This window comes from Colletotrichum abscissum (genome assembly GCF_030869225.1).
Source record: "Colletotrichum abscissum strain IMI 504890 chromosome Unknown Scaffold_5.1, whole genome shotgun sequence".
In the NCBI taxonomy this organism is placed as follows: Eukaryota; Fungi; Ascomycota; class Sordariomycetes; order Glomerellales; family Glomerellaceae; genus Colletotrichum; species Colletotrichum abscissum.
The window spans coordinates 1007259-1023607 of NW_026850431.1; the positions used below are offsets into that span (position 1 = coordinate 1007259).

The following is a 16349-nucleotide window of genomic DNA, read 5'->3' on the forward strand; positions in this document are numbered from 1 at the left end:
CAGTAAAGAATAATCTACTAGACCAAAGTATGGCGGGTTGAGTTGCGCATCGACCAGACTTTAGATATCTATCGAAACAAGCTCTTTGATGCCATAGTCGATCCATCACCTCGTCGCATGTCAAATCTCATAGGTAAAACTCGGGGTTGAGAGCCAAGAGTCATTAAACCGCAGGCCCGAAGCAATCTGACATCTATTACTCCCTGGCCCCTGACCCCCGCGTCTTGCTGCCTCTACCTCTTGGGGGCAGAAACGCAGGTTCAAATTGCCTCAATGGAAGATCATGTACGCATGGGGAGTGGGCTCCGAGAGTCCCTTGCCGTCGACTCCGCCGACATGTCTCTCTCGGATACCCAAAGCGGCCCTAGGGCTGACAACGTTGCAGTCTACAAGGTGTTTTGGTTCCGAAGGACCATCAACCCGGTCTCGCATTCACCATTCGATCAGGAATAAGACCGATAATTGCGGAGACGAAAATGGTAATTAGAAATATGCATAAGCACAAAGTAACGGGTCCCCGATCACCGATCCCTGTCCGCATCCACTTCCGATGCGGCCCTGGCCGTCCCACGGGACGATCCTGCACGCGATTCCTTGCATTCTCGCTGAATCGCCAAGCAGGCACCATCGTCTCTCTATCATGAGAGCTCAATTTTCAACACTCACCTGCCGCTTTCAGGCACAAAATTGCCTCTTGTCTTACCATGCGGACTTCAGGAGTCCAATTTGCCAAGGGCGGTTCGCCAAGGGACTGATGGTCCAGCCTTCTCGGCACTTACAACTTCTTGGACTTTGGATAGAAGCCTGACCCGGCTTGTGAGGCAAGAGATGACAGAATTAGTCAACGCAAAATTATACTACATGAGTGGGGAAAGGGAGCAGTTGATATCATCTGCAGTCATATCGTCAGCGGCATGGTTAGAAACTTGCGATCTGAACTGAAGACTTGACCTTGGTCTTGTCGTATCCAGCTCAGAGCCGTTCGGCCTTCTCGTCCTTTTCTCATCCACTCCAGTCTTCACCTACAGTCACTCGTTACAGCACCAGCGAGACGTCATGTCTTTTTCAAACTCACGTCGCCTCGCGAGCGCCCTCTTCGCTCTATGCCTGAGCTCTGTTGCTGTTGAGTCCAGAGGTGTCCCCCAGTCCCTCGCGCAAAGACAGACTGCCACTGGCTTCCAGCTCGCCGCTCAAGGCACCCTCTCTGGCTTTGGTCTCACTTCCGCCTGCGAGGCGGTACTCTACCAGACGATCAACTGCGATGTCTACGTCCGCAACCTCGGCGAGAAGGTATACCACGGGACGCCCGGAGATAAGGCCTTCACGGACACGGTCTGCTCTGCCACTTGTTCGACTGCCTTATCCACAGCTCGTCGGCGCATCGCGGGCTCTTGCGCCTCCACGCCCGAGCTGTTCCAGGGATATCCGGTGCTGTCTCTCATCGACTCCGTCACCTCTGGATGGAATGAGACTTGCTTAAAGGATATCGACGGTGCATACTGCAATGGTGAGCGATAGGGCAAAACAGCCTCTGAGAACTTCCAATACGCTACCAGACTTTATGTTGACACAATATGACGCAGCTAAGATCGAGGCCTTTGATGACGTCGAGGACCTCGCTGATATGCCCAAGGATCAGCTTTGCTCCTTCTGTTACGGAGAGAAGCTCCGGCTCATGCAGCGGTCGCCCTATTCCGCCTACGATAGCTTGCACGCCGAGAGACTGCTTTACATCAACGGAAGTAAGTGCCCAAGCCCGACTTACGACTGAAATTCTCTGCCAGCATCTGACCAAGACCCTGTTACAGACTGTGGAGGGGCTACTACACCTACAGAGCCCCAACCACCCGTCATAAGCCCCAATGGTACTGTGCCAGATAGCTGCGTTACGGGAGTCAAATACACTGTTCAAAACGGCGACACTTGCAACAGCATTGCAAAGGCAAAATCCATCGTAAGTGCAACATGGCGAGACGGAATAGTGATGATGGGCGACAGCATGATGCTAACGAGTCTTTCGACTTCAGTCTGCGGCAAGTCTGTACTACATCAACCCAAGTCTCCTAGACTGCGACGCTCCTCAGGCCGGCTTGGAGCTCTGTCTCCCCCTGACTTGCGAAACCACGTACGAGGTCAAGGAGAAAGACGACTGCGTCGCCATCGGGGTGGACCAGGCTACCACATGGCAGAACATCATCAAGTGGAACGGCGGCCTGAACGACCGGTGCTCCAACATCTGGTCCTCCAAGACCTCGCCTCCGTACTGGGGCAACATAATCTGTGTCAGCGCGCCCGGCGGACTTCCCGACGGTGGCCCTGGTTCCGGTAACGGAACCGACACGGGCAACGGAGGCATCGGGGGTCCCGGTGGTTCCGGCGATGGCTACGCTGACACCAGGGTTGACCCGCCTACCACTGGCACAGTCGCTCAGGGTACCACAGATCTATGTGGTCAATATGTCCAGGCCCAGGAGGGTGCGACTTGCTCGACAATCATTGCCGGCAATGCTGTGACTATCAACCTGTTCCTGAAGGCTAACCCCTCCTTGCGCAATGCCGAAAGCTGCTCGCAGTACTTGCGCGTTGGGCTTTGGTACTGTCTTCACCCAGTCAGAGACTTTGACCAGACTGCCTGAACTGGATCACATGAGGCGGATTAGGGCAGCTTTCTTCTGGCCTTTGGTGCTATTATACTTTCTACTACTTGGCAGGAAAGAGGTGGTCCTCCCGCATAACACCGTTTCTGTTTACATTTTACGTCAATCGTTAGCTTCATATTCATAGATCTGTGTAATCAATATGTCTTGGCCTTGAATCTGTTAGAATCTGCTTTCCGTGATCTTGAATCTGGTATGAGATATTCAAAGACCTTGATTCGAGCCCACTTGGTGCGTGTGAAATGTACCCTATTCGGCAGTCTTATCGCTCGTTTCTGGCCCGTATCAGTTGATGCATTGAGAGTCTCTTAGTTACGTCTGATTTTCCTTCATTCCAGAGACTCCAAGATTAATCAGGTTCGATGGGTCCCTCGGTTACGTGCATGAATCCCTGTCTCTTGGCAGAGGAAGCCTAATGCGACCGTAAGCACCCCTCGCATGGCCACCAAAATAGTCTATCTTGGCAATGCAACGTATTGAACAAAATATCTTTTCGGCCTGAACTCGCCTCGGGACGACCTTCGGCTGCCCTGAGTCGCCACCAATATATGCATGTAGGCAAGAATCCTATAGACCAACTGTCTAGAAGTTGTGGCTCCTAATACAACGCTTACTGGCTAGCTACAGAAATCTCACGCCGTTGCGGAGATGAAGTCAGCATTGTGCCTTGGCCGGAAAGGAGTCGGAAATTGCAGTCTTGGTCGGGTTCGTTTAGTTCTATGCGATACGAGCCTCACAGGATTGACCGCAATCATGTCACGTTCGCTGAATCGAGTCTTGCATGGGTGTCCAGACTTTGGGAACTTTTGGTTGAAAAAGACGAACCGAATCAGTTTACTATCATGATGTTGTATATTTATATGTCGTATCATGGTCTATCTTACATCCATTGAGCTTCCCCTTGTCATCAGCCTGACGATCAAGTAGACTTGACTGAGAAAACTCGTACCAGACAGCAAACTTCCTGTTTTCAAGATGAAGTTCATGCTCCAGTCAAGCCTTGTTGCGCAGCTCCTGTGCCTCGGCGCTGTCGCTCAGTGGGCCGAGCCACCACCCTCGACCGCGGACCCAGGCACCATCACGGACTGCACCTGGTGGTTTGTCGCTGGCGCATCTGATACCTGCGAGCGAGTGACTGCCACGTACGGCATCACTCAGGCTCAGCTTGTTGCATACGTAAGTCTACTCCCCACAATATAGCATCATGTATCGAGATAGAATTATGTCGATCAAGCCAAGTTGAACTTCTGGAAATCAATGCTATTTGACGATTGCTAACACTCATCCTCACCAGAACCCTATCTTGTCTGCCTCCTGTACCTTCATCACTGGCAACTCGTACTGCATCGAGCAAAATTGGGGAGCGGCGCCCGCGCCCCCTTCCACTACCGCTCCCGGTGTTCCTACGACGTTGACAACCACCACCAGAGCTTCCACCACCACAACGACTCCCGGGAATGGCGTGACCACTCCTACACCGATCCAGCCTGGCATGGTGTCCAACTGCAACAAGTTCTACTTCGTCGCGTCTGGGGTCACCTGCAGCAAGGTCCTCAGCGACGCGAACATCAGTCTCGCCGACTTTGCCAAGTGGAACCCCAACGTCGGCGCCGAATGTACGGGCATGTGGGCCGAAGTCAACGTCTGCGTCGGCGTCATCGGCGGAACCACGCCCACGACGCCGCCGACAACCACCAGTAAACCCGTGACTACCACCACCGCCCCGGGCAACGGCATCCAGACGCCGCAGCCGACGCAGCCGGGCATGGTGACCAACTGCAACAAGTTCCACTGGATTGCCCAGGGCGTCACCTGCAGCCAGGTCCTCAGCTACAACGGCATCAGCCTCGCCGACTTCGCCAAGTGGAACACGGGCGTGGGCGCCGACTGCAGCGGCATGTGGGCCGAGGTGAACGTGTGCGTCGGCGTCATTGGGGGCGCCACCACACCGCCGACCACCACGACGAAGCCTCCGGTCACCACCACGGCCCCCGGCAACGGCGTGACTACGCCCCAGCCTACGCAGCCGGGAATGGTGACCAACTGCAAGAAGTTCCACTATGTGTCCGAGGGCAACACATGCGACCAGATCATCAGCTACAACGGCATCACTCTCGCCAACTTCGTCAAGTGGAACACGGGCGTGGGCGCGACCTGTCAAAACATGTGGGCCAAGACCTACGTCTGCGTTGGTGTTTAAGCAGCGAACTGCGCTACCTAGGCCTTCCGGGTCGTAATTTTTATTCTATGTACAAACTTTCTGGGCGGATCAGAGAAGTTATTTCTCACAGGCGTGTCAAGGAAAGGGGAAACTATATAATTCATCTTTCTATACAATAAAGCATCACATGATTCTGAAGATAAGATTCAATGATTTGACTTTTTTGGAGCAAACAGGGTCTCGATCTGCCCCGTGTCGGTAATGAAATTTCACGGGACGTTCTATGCCGTGCCGGGAGAAATCGTCTTACAAGCTCCATCATTGCGTGAGCTTTGATGCTCGCTGAATTCGTCCAGTAAACCACCTGAGATAGAGTGCATTCAACAGTGCGATCAAGTCTAATTTATGTACTGACGCAGTTGATCTCTACTAGATGAACAGGATTACCTCGGAGAAATGTGTACATGAATACACGATATTTCTCTAATGAAAAGGAATAACACTAGAAGACCATCTCAAATGGTGCCAAAAACAGCAAGACTATCGTAAGCCTTTCCAGTACCATCAAACATGACGTTGCTCTCGCAAGAGGAACCCAGGACGGCGTTGGAAATCCACGCAGCCTCCCAGTAATTTAGACCGGTTGCAGAGGGAATCTTCTTGAGGGTATCTGCAACCATGGTGATGTACTCAGTCTGGCCTGCCGTGCTCAGCGGGATGCTAAGCTGGTCCGAGGGGAACGTGTAATCGGGCGACGTGCACTTGGTCGGCCAGTTCGTCTCGACGACCTGAACCTCCTTGCTGTACTGCGTCGCGAGGCCACTGAGAGCTGTCTCGAGGGCAGAGAATGTCGCCTTCGAGCTCCAGAAGGGGTAGAAGGACACCGCGATGACGTCCCAGTCGGCAGTGGTGAACTTGCCAGTCTTGACGAGCATGTCGTAGTACCAGTCCTGCAGGTCGGCGTCGTAGCCGTGGGCAAGGTGCGTGACAATCTTCGTAGTCGAACCCAGGGCAGAGGCGCGAATGGCGGCCGAGCCAGCGTGCAGCAGGCGAGCAAGGTTCTCGGGCTGATCGTACTTTCCCGTGGGCCAGAGGATACCTCCGTCAATCTCGTTGCCGATGGTGATCATCTCGGGGTAGAGCCCGGCGGCGGCGAACGCCGCGCACACCTCGGCGGTGTAGTTGGTGACCTGGGCCTCGAGGGCGTCAATGGCCGTGGGCCAGCCGGTCGGGATGTCCTGGAGACCCGGGTTCGTAAAGCCGTCGCTGTAGTGCAGGTTGAGGCCGAACATGAGCCCCGATGCGTTGGCCCTCTTGGCGAGCTCGAGGTTGTACGAGATGCCGTAGTCGCCTTCGACGGTCCAGACTCGCTGGCGGACCATGTTCACGCCGGCGTCGACGAGGATCTCCTCCAGGGGTTTCGCGACGCCTTGGGCGTTCTTGTAGGTGACGCCCTTGTCACGCTCTTCCACGATGGTGGATGACCAGTCGATTCCATGGTACTTGAGGTTCGCCGCGGCTGCGGGAACGGATTGTTGGTTAGGGGTCGTATTCGTAGATGCAAGGGGGGGTTCAACAGAGCAACCTACCAGCTGAGCCAGCAGCCAATGCCGTGAGGAAGAGAGCTTTCATCATGGTTTCGATTTGGTAACGACCGACAAGTTACAGATGCATCGAAGATTGGCGGCTGGGCCGATCGTTTTGTTTTCGAGCCAGCGACTATTCCACAGCGGCATGCCGTCCCCTTTCGATCCTGCTCCGACATGTAATTGCTTGGTTCATTTCAACAGCGCCTCGGCATGGCTAGCCTAGTTGCGGATCAACGATTTTGACAGGGAGCAGCAGCGTTGTTGGCGGTAGCTGTCAATGTGTCATCTGATGGTCCAGCCCGATGAAAGGGGCTGAACTGGGGGCAACCCGAAGGGGTCCCGGACGCGAGCGCACATCGGCACGGCAGATGCGGCGCTTGTCAAATTTCAGGGACGGTTCATTTATTGGGTTGACGCAATTCGTACGATTGGAGTCGGTGTTGGTGGGGTCTGTTTAACGTTAATGGGCTTAGATCTCTGCTAGACGCACAGCCGTTTGTTTGAAGTAAGCCAGGGCCGCTGCTTATCTTTGAGATGCTGTGGATATCGAACTTCGGGTGAACGATTAACAACAACCATGGGACTGATGGTTGATGCATAAAGCCTACTTGAATCATCGAAAACCTTTATCTAGAGGCCGAGTTTCCCTCACTGAAATTTGTTGTTATTCTCCTGAGTTGGTTGGAATAGTGAACAGTCCAAGTGCTTGTGTTCCCAGCGTCTATTTGAAACAACGCTCCCCTCAGTTCCCTGCAGGCCTCATTTGCGTCCTCAGCTATCGATATGACAGAAAAGCTCTTTGCAACAGAGCAAGTTCTGAAATTGCGTAGATGAATTGAAGAGCTGAGACTCTCGATAAGATACAATGTCAGCATCAGAAACCTACACCTGTTGCGGCAACGTAGGAGCTTCTCTCTCAACCATGCACATCCACGGCAATCTGCTGCCCACGATGTGGATGTGGTCGTCGTCGTCGTCATCCGCTTTGCTCAAACTCAAATCAGCAGCTATGGCCCCCTGGGCAGCGAAAGCACATTGGAATTGATTGCGTTAATTCTGAATCTCTCTCAAGCCACTTGTAGCCATACTCTATGCTGGCACGTCGGCAAAGCTTTCAAACGGGATGATGCGCAGCTGTTCGATAGCGCAATTGACCGCGGTACATTGTAGTTGACGACTAAGTCATAATGACCAGGGAACTACACATGATGCACATATTCTCGTTAGGTGGTGCTCTTGCTTTCGTCCTCCGGCTCATTCAACGCAGCCACACCACTCTTTATCTCGTCCATTGGGATCTCGAATTCTCTTGCCAAACTCTCCTTCCACTCCTCAACCGAAATCACCTGCCCACCATCCATGGCATACCGAGCTCGTAGAACGTTGGCATCACCATCAACTGGTTCCACGCCCAATGGCACAGGAACAGTCTTCGCTTCCGGACCAACACAAACATCCTCCCCCTGTCGTGGTCTCCGAAGCCATTGATGCTTTTCACTGCAAACCGTAATCACGTCGGATTCAGGGTCCCGTAATCGCGCCAGGCATTCTCTGCAAAAGTCCTTATCCAAGCAGTAGACGCATTGGTAAAACTCCTGTTCAAAATCGCCTCTCTTCTCGCACTTTTTGCCCTCCGAAGTAAAACCATCGCAGAACCACTGTGTCTCAACTTCAACCGTAGGTGTGTGCTGCTTCAGCAAGTCCGAGATGCGCGACTGGAGTAGGCGATGTGCAACATTAGTTGGAGAACCAGTATTGTCTGGAATCGTTGGCTTGTCTTGATGACTTGTGTCACCTTCGGAGGCGAGGTTCGATTGACTTGCGAGGGCAAGTGAGTCAATGTGTGCTTTGGCGGCCTGGATGCGCTCTAGTTGTGACGCACTATCTGGCACTTGAGTTCTCACGAGCTGGGTAGTTCCCTTCGCCAGTACCGTAAGAACTTCGAGAACCTTTTCTTTGTCTGTAACTTCATCCTTGATATCCTCGGCTGTAAAGTTCAGACCGCCCGTCACAAGATCTGGCTGGCCTCGCAACGAATGGGCGATGAACACGCCCTTGAAGTCTCCTTGTCGATAGCTCTTCAACACTTGCTGAAGGAGGAAGAAGCCATAGTTATCATTATCGGGCATCTCGTCAGAAAGTATCTGAAGAGCCTGTACTACCCGAGGCCTGAGCACTGATCTGGCCTTATCCTTCTCTCCACGTAACGCATGGAGTGCGGCTAGGAGTGCCGTTAAAGAGTCGTCGAAATTATTTGATTCCTCTTGCACGAGTTTGGCCAATGCTTCGAGGTTTTCTTCGTCTTTCCCCTTTCCTTGGTTCGAGAAATAATGGTTCGCAAGAGCCGAAGTGGCGTTAGACCGCGCAACGTAGGCGTTGCGGCCACCCACGTTGGCGAGTTGGTCGCGACTCTCAGTCCAAAGACGTAGGGCTTCGCTCACGGGCTCTTTTTCATCCAGTGTGATTCCGAACTTATACGCGGCGAGGCCAAGGTCGAAGAGAAGCACTCCTCGGGCTTCTTCTTCCTCGTATTGCGCATCTAAATTAGAAGACTCGGCATGGCGTTCTTCTTGCGTGGTGGACTTCTGCGTGGCGGCGTACATCGTGTCGACCATCTTCTTTAGAAGCTCTGGATCGCTTTTCGTGGTTTTGAACATGCTTGAAGCGAGAACGTCGTGTTCAAAGTCCCTCGCTATCTTCTTCAGGATTTCAATCATCCTACTTTCACCGCCTTCTGCAGCAATCATGGTCTTCAGCAATTGTTCAGCCTCGGTTACATCTGGGGACATGAGTTTTGCCTTCAGAAGTCCCAGTTGTCCGGCGATTGCCTGTTCAGTGTCGTCGCTTTGAGACGCCGCCAAGTAGTGCTTTGCCGCAGTGGCCATGTTCTGCGTCTCATAGTTGTACCTGCCCAGCAATAAGTGCAACTCGACGATCTCCTTTGCATCTGGCTTTGGCGTAGTCTTCTCCGATTCGGCTTCCTTCAGAGCAAGCTCGACTTGTTCGATGGCCTGCTCCAACTGCTCCCGATTATAGTACGTGATGCCAAGGCCTTGGTAACACCGCCAGCTTGGGTTCTCAAGTTGAGCGGCTTTCTGGTAGAGCGACAGAGCTTGATCGGGATTGTTCCCCACCCAAGAGGATGCCTCGGCAAGTCTTTCATACCAAAGTGAATCAAGGTCTGCGTCTGACAGTCCGAGGATGTCTTGGCACCATTTGCTGGCAACGTCCCAGTCTATCTCGTCGCTAGAGCCAGCAGATGAGGACGGAGATGATGAGCCCTCTGGATTCGCGTCATCTCCATTGGGACTTGGGGCATCTGGAAGCTTCTCAATCTTGTCCTTGTCCTGTTCAATACTCCTGTCAGTACCCCGTGCTCAAAGGCTTCATACGACATTTCCCAGTCAGACTTACCGCGGCCATGAACTCCTTCAGCCACCGGCAAGCGCTTGGTACATTCCAGCTCCTTTCTCTTAGGAACCCTCGTACCACCATATGAACAAACTCTTTAAGATATCCTCTTGTGGGGTATCGTGCACGCTCCATCTTGGCACGCCATGGCTTATCGAGCTTCCGAACGACTGTTGGATCGGTTAACCACTTCTGAACGTCTGTCATCTCGTCTGCCCACCAATAAACCTCTCCGAGAGATGCTCGATGCCGTTTGAAGACCGCGTCGTCTTTGAAAAGGTTATACAGATTACTTCCAATCTCGGCCCTTTCATTTGTTGTCAATTCTCCCTTGCCCTCGTCTTCGAGTTGTCGAAGTTGGCCCAGGTGGTAGGGAAGCCAACAGACGAGGTAATCTCCAATGGTTTTCGTCTCCTCCTGGGGATTGCCTTTCAGGTAGTTGAATGCCCGAGTCACAATCGTCTGGTTGGCCTCAAACTCGTCCACTGAAATAATACGCTGACTGCTGTTGTGCAGAGCGTTTGAGTTGTTGAAATCAAATTTGAACTTGTCCCGAATCGCCATATCTGCAAGATCCCAGAGAAAGTGCCCACAAAGCTCTTGATCGACATTGTTGATAGTGATCGTCATGCTGATCGTAGGGCGGTCTTTGGAGTTGGCCGAGCGGTTCGAAAGTTCTCTCTGCTTCTGCAAATACTCTACAACACCGTCTTGAGGGAAGACACTACCATCTTCGATCATCAAGACAGCGGAGTACTTATTTTTGATAACGTACTCGAGAGACGTGAGAGATTCTATGCCTGAAAATAGCCTCTTTATTACACCTGATGTCAGTTTCTGCATACTGGCCAAGAGCATACCTTAGGGTGCTTACCATGGCGGACTCAAGTTGTTCCAAGGTAAGATAGTAGTGGCTGTACAAGGCCCATTTAAGCATTTCGTTTAGCTCGATGATTTCATCAGCTGTCAATGACCGCTGGAGATCGTTGATCGCCGCCTCGAAACTGCCCATTGACTGATCAAGCATACGGTCTAACTCTTCAACAGTGGCCATACGTGTGCTCAGGAGACGTATGACTCCGTCTAGCTGAGGCTGGAATGTCGAGTATCTTCCGTTCACATTTTGTGGAAGCTTCTCAAGAATCTTGTCTCTAGCCTTTTGCTGTTGCGAATTGGTCCCGGCGTTTGGAAGCACACCCTGCTTGTTCAAAGACTCAATGATGACGAGCCGCATATCCTGCTCGTTCTCCTTCTCCATTTGAATTTTCAACGCATCGTCGAAGTTTGATTGGTACGCAGTCTTCAGCTTGGCGTCTGTGCCGCTCACCAAGATGCGCACTCGCCGAGCCGGCTTCTCTTTCGACCGAGAACCGAAGACAAACTCAAGGAGCATCTTCAACTGATCTTGATGAAGATTCTCAATTCCATCGAAAACCAGGTAGTATGTAGCTCCTGATCCAGGTGCTCCAATTTTGAGGTCTGACCACAGCTTCTCCAAATTCTCGGTGCTTGATGAGCGACGGAATGCGGCAGGCCCAGCGTCACACGCTTTGTTCAAGGCTTTTCGTACCGTGGCATCGACGCGAGCAATTTGGAAAGCCATGTACTTCAGCGCTGTCTGTACGGGGTTTTTGTCATTTTCGGACTTCTTCGTGCTGACTGGGAAGAAGTAGTGGGCAACATAGATGCGGCCCTTTTGCTCTTCGAGGCGTTTGGTGATGAGAGCAGTGACAGATGTCTTTCCGGATGATTCAGGACCGGACACAACCAATACATCTTTATCGTTTGATGCTGTCCATGAGGTGTACGCTTCATGAGTCCAGATCCACGAACCTGTGCCGTTGAAACATTTGTCCGAGATTGTGGTAACTGTCTGCGTGGTGTTGGTGTCGAGCCGGACAGTCGACGGCACGCCAAGATTATCGCGAATCTTGGTCAGTGTCTTCGTGCGGTCAGCGTCGTCTGTCAGAGACTGGACACCCTTGTGGGTCTCTTGCGCAGCCCTTTGCGTTTCTACAACCACCGCAAGCGTGACAGTTCCTTCGACATCGCGCTGTCCCTGCAGAGCCCCTTTAAATGCCGCCATGGCACCAGCTAGGTCTGTATCGCTGTCGAAAATGGACTTGACCCGTTGGAAGACGCGGTCACGTCTGCGGCCCTGGCGATGCTTGACGACATGAGCGCAAACCTCAACAAAGCGTATGAGAACCAGATTGATCTGGTTGATCAGCAAGCGATCGACGCTGTCCATGGACTGATAGATCTGGAACTGAGACAGCGCCGACGACACTTCGCTAAAGACTTGATCGACGGCATCGTTATAGCCTTTGATAGCCTGAGGGATGTCGAAGACGAATGAGAGCGCACTGGCTGTGATATTGCTTGCCACAGCCGGAATTGGGATCTGGCTGCATCAGCGGTCAAGTCGGGCAAAAATGAAACTCAAATCAGACTCACAAATGAAGAGGCCTGTGAAGCAGCTCCCACGAGCATTTTGAGATACTTGAGAGAACTTAGGCCGACACTTTTAGCTGTTTCCCAGCTGTCTTCCGGACTCGGGCTAGTATTGACTTTGCCGCTGTTCTCAATCTGCTTCTGCACGTCTTCGAAGCTCTTCAGCTCGCCCTTGTTAAGCGACTCGCCGCATATTTCCCGGAAATGCTCGGCTGCGGCTGCCCAGATCTCATCCATGGACCTGTCTCCATTGGCGAATTTCTTGCCCGACGAATCTGATGCTTCTTGTTCCCTCATCGTGGCGCGACACTTTGAAGACAATACTTGAGAAGGAGATAGTGAAGCAGCGATGAATGAAGAAACTTGCCCCGCCAGATAGCTTTACTCTGGCGGTGTCTCCGAAAGCACTGGTGCTTACACGACTGTTGATGCTGGCGTGAATACCTCCAAGACGAGTCAAGAAGACAAAATATCCGTGCCAATTCTGATGACTATAGTACTTCAGTACTTATGTAAACAATATTGCGGTCGGGCAGATGTTATGAGCGCGTGGGCGGAGAGCTCAGCAACAATTCTCGCTAGCGATCCTGCAGCCTGATCCGACGTTACAGGCAGCACCAAATGCCTCGTCTTCGCAGCTAATGGTGGGGTGATTACTTTACCATACAAGGGTTTTCAGTCGAGTACGAGCTACCACATCAAATTGCGGCTGAACCGACATGGGTACAAAACTACCGAATAGCCGCTGTATGCGTCGAATCATTTCCTTCTGCACTAACAAGTGTCTGATTACTGTGTCACATGAGTTGTTGGGAAAAGGTCCAGAGCTACTCAATGGGTTGATCTGATGTCAGCTTACTTGCCCACTGCGTTCTAGCTTGGTCACTCGATGAGGAATTTGAAGCCGCTCTTATGTAATTGTCGACACATTCGAGACTAAGGCTGAAGACAACACCTCAGACCAACGATACCGCTGTTGAGCTCCTGTCGCTTTCAACCTCTTTGTCCCTCTTCTTCAAGATGCAGAAATAGAATATAGCCATCGTGCCCAATGTCAACAAAACCGCGGCGAGTACGTAAATCCAAAAAATACTTGACAGTAATCCACTTTTTCCTTCTTTGGGAAGGTCGAAGAAGTCCATAGAGAAAAATGCCTGACAGAGATCAACCCGACATTCATATTCATTTGGGAAATTGAATCACGCACCGTTGCGAAAGAAGCAGGTAGGAAGATCATCCCTAGCACCGCGATTGATTTCATGATGCTGCCGTCCCGTCGGGTCATTTTGGCAACATCTAGGTTGACTCGCGATATCTCTTGGTTCGTTTTCGCATCGCTACGACCAATTTGGCTGATTTCCTACTCGAAAGAGATGAGCGAATAGTCCGTCGCTGTGACGAACTACAGACTGTGATCAACTTACAAGCTGAGTTGCCAAGCTGAACCCATCCATTATGTGTGAACATTCTCTGATGTATTCATCATACTCATCAACTAGCTCTTGCAGTCTGTCTCTGATCCGCTCTCCTGTGAGAAAGAACTGTAGTCTTTGCTCTTCTCTGTATGTGCTGTTGAAAGGACCACGAGGTGCAAACTCGACACGGTTGAGATCTTCGACGTGAGAAATCATTTTGAGTAGCTGTCTTCTCCAATTGCTCAGACCAACTCTGAGACGACTTATTTGCTGCCAGAGCTTGGCGGTCGGAAGACTTTCTTCGTCTGGAAAAGTACAAGGTGGAACGAGACCCTTATCCTCAGTGAGGGTGGTTGAACCAGACGAAGTTGACATGCCCTGCTGAAGGTGAAGGGCACCGAATGGACTGGACATGGCTTTCTCGTCATCGTTGAGTGTTTCCATCTCATTACGGACGCTCGCTGAAGTTTTCACAGCGGGCTTCATGAAGGCAATGCGATCGATCCGTCGTCCTAGTTGCTCCAGCTTTTCTCGGACGAGCTCGATTTGTCTGTCTCGTTCGACATCTGCAAACATGGTCGGTAACATCATTGGATGAAATACCGGGGTATCTGAGTTTTTCAGTCGACTGGTGATAATATCGGCCAAGGTCATGCGACCGTCGTACATGTCTGGCTTCTTGAGATCACATCCGAACAAGACAGCATTCGTAGTCAAAGTGCTGGGCATAAAAGTCACGGATAAAGCCATGTCTCCTGGCCACGACGCTGTCGTCCTGCAGAGGTATACTATCTTTGGTGAGTTACCCAATACCGGCTATCTCATCGTTCAGATGGGCACGTACCGAGCGATTTCTGCTTGGAATCATTCAAGTTCCATTCAAAATTCATCTGAGAAAACATGCAGCTCGTGTTACGATTGATCGTCCTCACGATACCACTGTGCACGAGGAAGCGTCGCTGAACTTTTGAAAAGATTTGGTATGACCAGGGTAGTGTCGAAAGAGCGGACGGATCATGTTCCCAAGGAAATTCCGCCCGACCCCCTAATATCAGATTCAGTCTGCTAGATTCGGGAAACCGTCGCCCCGACCGATCCTATAAATCAACGATATTAGTTCTGTCTGGCTACCGTAAGGCAGTGAGAATATGATCGGGAAGTTTTACCGTCTCTAACCATTGTTTCCAGTGTGCACACGTCTTCATCGTCCAGGACTCTGCATGGTCAAGAGCCTTCTTGATGTCAGAACGTGAACTATTTGCTCATCAAAAGTCGGCTCATGGAGAATTCATCCCACATTATCTTGTCGTTCGATTGAGATCAGCTGACTTTCTGTCGGTTCAAAGTCAAGCACCTCAAGATCTTCCTCGAATATTTTCGGATCACGGCATAGCCATGACATGGCGACTGGTAAGTTGGGTCGGATGAAGCTTCAAGTACTGAATCAAACTTAAGCGAGCTTTCGGGTAGTTCATGAGAAATAGACCGATGGTTGAGATCACGAGAGACATCAAGTAGAAGGTGCATGTGAGGTAATTAGGTCACAGAGATCAGTTTTAACCTCGAACCCTGAGATGAGCAGTAAGATTCCCCGGACTACATCCCATCAGGCCAAGTCTGAGTACCTACCTCGGGAAGAGCTAAGCTCACCGTCAGCATGATCTGGTTTCAATAATCCGGCAAAATTTCCAAAGGTTTACCCCGCTCGAAAGGCGCCTCGCGTTGAGCATTGTCGGGATGCTCCGGTTGGCGAGGAACGGTGTGCGTCGGCAGGCTCGTCCCCATCTCCCGAGAAGTGCGGGCTGTTCTGGTTTGGATTTGGGAAAATGGCTGCCACCGTTGTGCAGCTCTTTCTTGACACCAAATCAGCCAAGCAGAACGCCCAACGTGGTAGAATGGAACATCATGCCTACATTCGGGGCTGTGCGTGGGTCTGCATATGCACTGAGTGCATGCATGCAACTTAGGCATCGCTGGGCACATCCTGGCTGGGAGGTTCGCCTTGAACAGTAGCGTGATTATCACCCATGCTTCACTGGCAAAAATATCGTTCGGTAAGTTCTCAGCCTCTTGAGGTTCGCATATGTACTTATTTAATAGTGAGAGGATCACGCGTATTGTCAGTCCACGTAGTTAGGTCTGTTATGTCCAGTCCCAGTGGCTTTTCCACTTTGAGATCAAAACGCCTCGTCTGAGGTCAATGTTTGATAGGCAGTATGTACACTCAAACTTTGCCTATACAGTATGGTAGTCAGAGCCGTTTGAACAAAGCTCTGGCGCAAATTGTTGGAGACGGCAACTTTGCAATCCATGGGGTTGGTTCTCTCAACCTTCGCATGCCTTCCTTTCATGATATACTGACAAACACACAGTATGTTGATAACCAATGGTACTTCCAGACCTCGAGGTTATTGAGTCCCGTGAGTCAACGATGAATCGTTTGAGACGTTCCAAGTAATGACTATGATATAGGCCGAAATCGCAGCGGTGAAAGCCAAGATGAAAGGTCATGCAAGTAGGAGGAGATGAAGGCAGAACAGATGAATTTATGGCCAACGTAGACGAGCATCATGGGGCTGGTAACCTACCTCTTCGTTTTTCGGATGCTCAGTACTTTATCTCATCATACACATACATACATGCATCGTCGAGCCTTTAGCAC

The 16349-nt window shown here is 51.4% G+C and overlaps 6 protein-coding genes across 6 annotated transcripts; 3 read left to right on the plus strand and 3 right to left on the minus strand.

Annotated features, from left to right (window-relative positions):
• Positions 1-1056: 1056 nt before the first annotated feature.
• Positions 1057-2636, plus strand: CABS01_02836 (uncharacterized protein; the record flags this gene model as incomplete). Its single annotated transcript, XM_060536214.1, has 4 exons — positions 1057-1507; positions 1584-1742; positions 1809-1954; positions 2028-2636. 4 exons carry the CDS (start codon positions 1057-1059, stop codon positions 2634-2636), a joined length of 1365 nt encoding a protein of 454 aa, XP_060394126.1.
• A 996-nt stretch (positions 2637-3632) lies between these two features.
• CABS01_02837 (LysM domain-containing protein) lies at positions 3633-4857 on the plus strand (the record flags this gene model as incomplete). Its single annotated transcript, XM_060536215.1, has 2 exons — positions 3633-3833; positions 3952-4857. The coding sequence occupies 2 exons, from the start codon at positions 3633-3635 to the stop codon at positions 4855-4857; spliced, it is 1107 nt and encodes a 368-aa protein (XP_060394127.1).
• A 476-nt stretch (positions 4858-5333) lies between these two features.
• On the minus strand, positions 5334-6453 carry CABS01_02838 (arabinogalactan endo-1,4-beta-galactosidase; the record flags this gene model as incomplete). Its single annotated transcript, XM_060536216.1, has 2 exons — positions 5334-6337; positions 6408-6453. The coding sequence occupies 2 exons, from the start codon at positions 6451-6453 to the stop codon at positions 5334-5336; spliced, it is 1050 nt and encodes a 349-aa protein (XP_060394128.1).
• Positions 6454-7630: 1177 nt separating this feature from the next.
• On the minus strand, positions 7631-12569 carry CABS01_02839 (uncharacterized protein; the record flags this gene model as incomplete). Its single annotated transcript, XM_060536217.1, has 4 exons — positions 7631-9754; positions 9822-10631; positions 10693-12222; positions 12276-12569. 4 exons carry the CDS (start codon positions 12567-12569, stop codon positions 7631-7633), a joined length of 4758 nt encoding a protein of 1585 aa, XP_060394129.1.
• Positions 12570-13687: 1118 nt separating this feature from the next.
• Positions 13688-14437, minus strand: CABS01_02840 (uncharacterized protein; the record flags this gene model as incomplete). Its single annotated transcript, XM_060536218.1, has 1 exon — positions 13688-14437. One exon carries the CDS (start codon positions 14435-14437, stop codon positions 13688-13690), a length of 750 nt encoding a protein of 249 aa, XP_060394130.1.
• A 1466-nt stretch (positions 14438-15903) lies between these two features.
• Positions 15904-16216, plus strand: CABS01_02841 (uncharacterized protein; the record flags this gene model as incomplete). Its single annotated transcript, XM_060536219.1, has 3 exons — positions 15904-16002; positions 16060-16107; positions 16160-16216. 3 exons carry the CDS (start codon positions 15904-15906, stop codon positions 16214-16216), a joined length of 204 nt encoding a protein of 67 aa, XP_060394131.1.
• Positions 16217-16349: the final 133 nt, after the last annotated feature.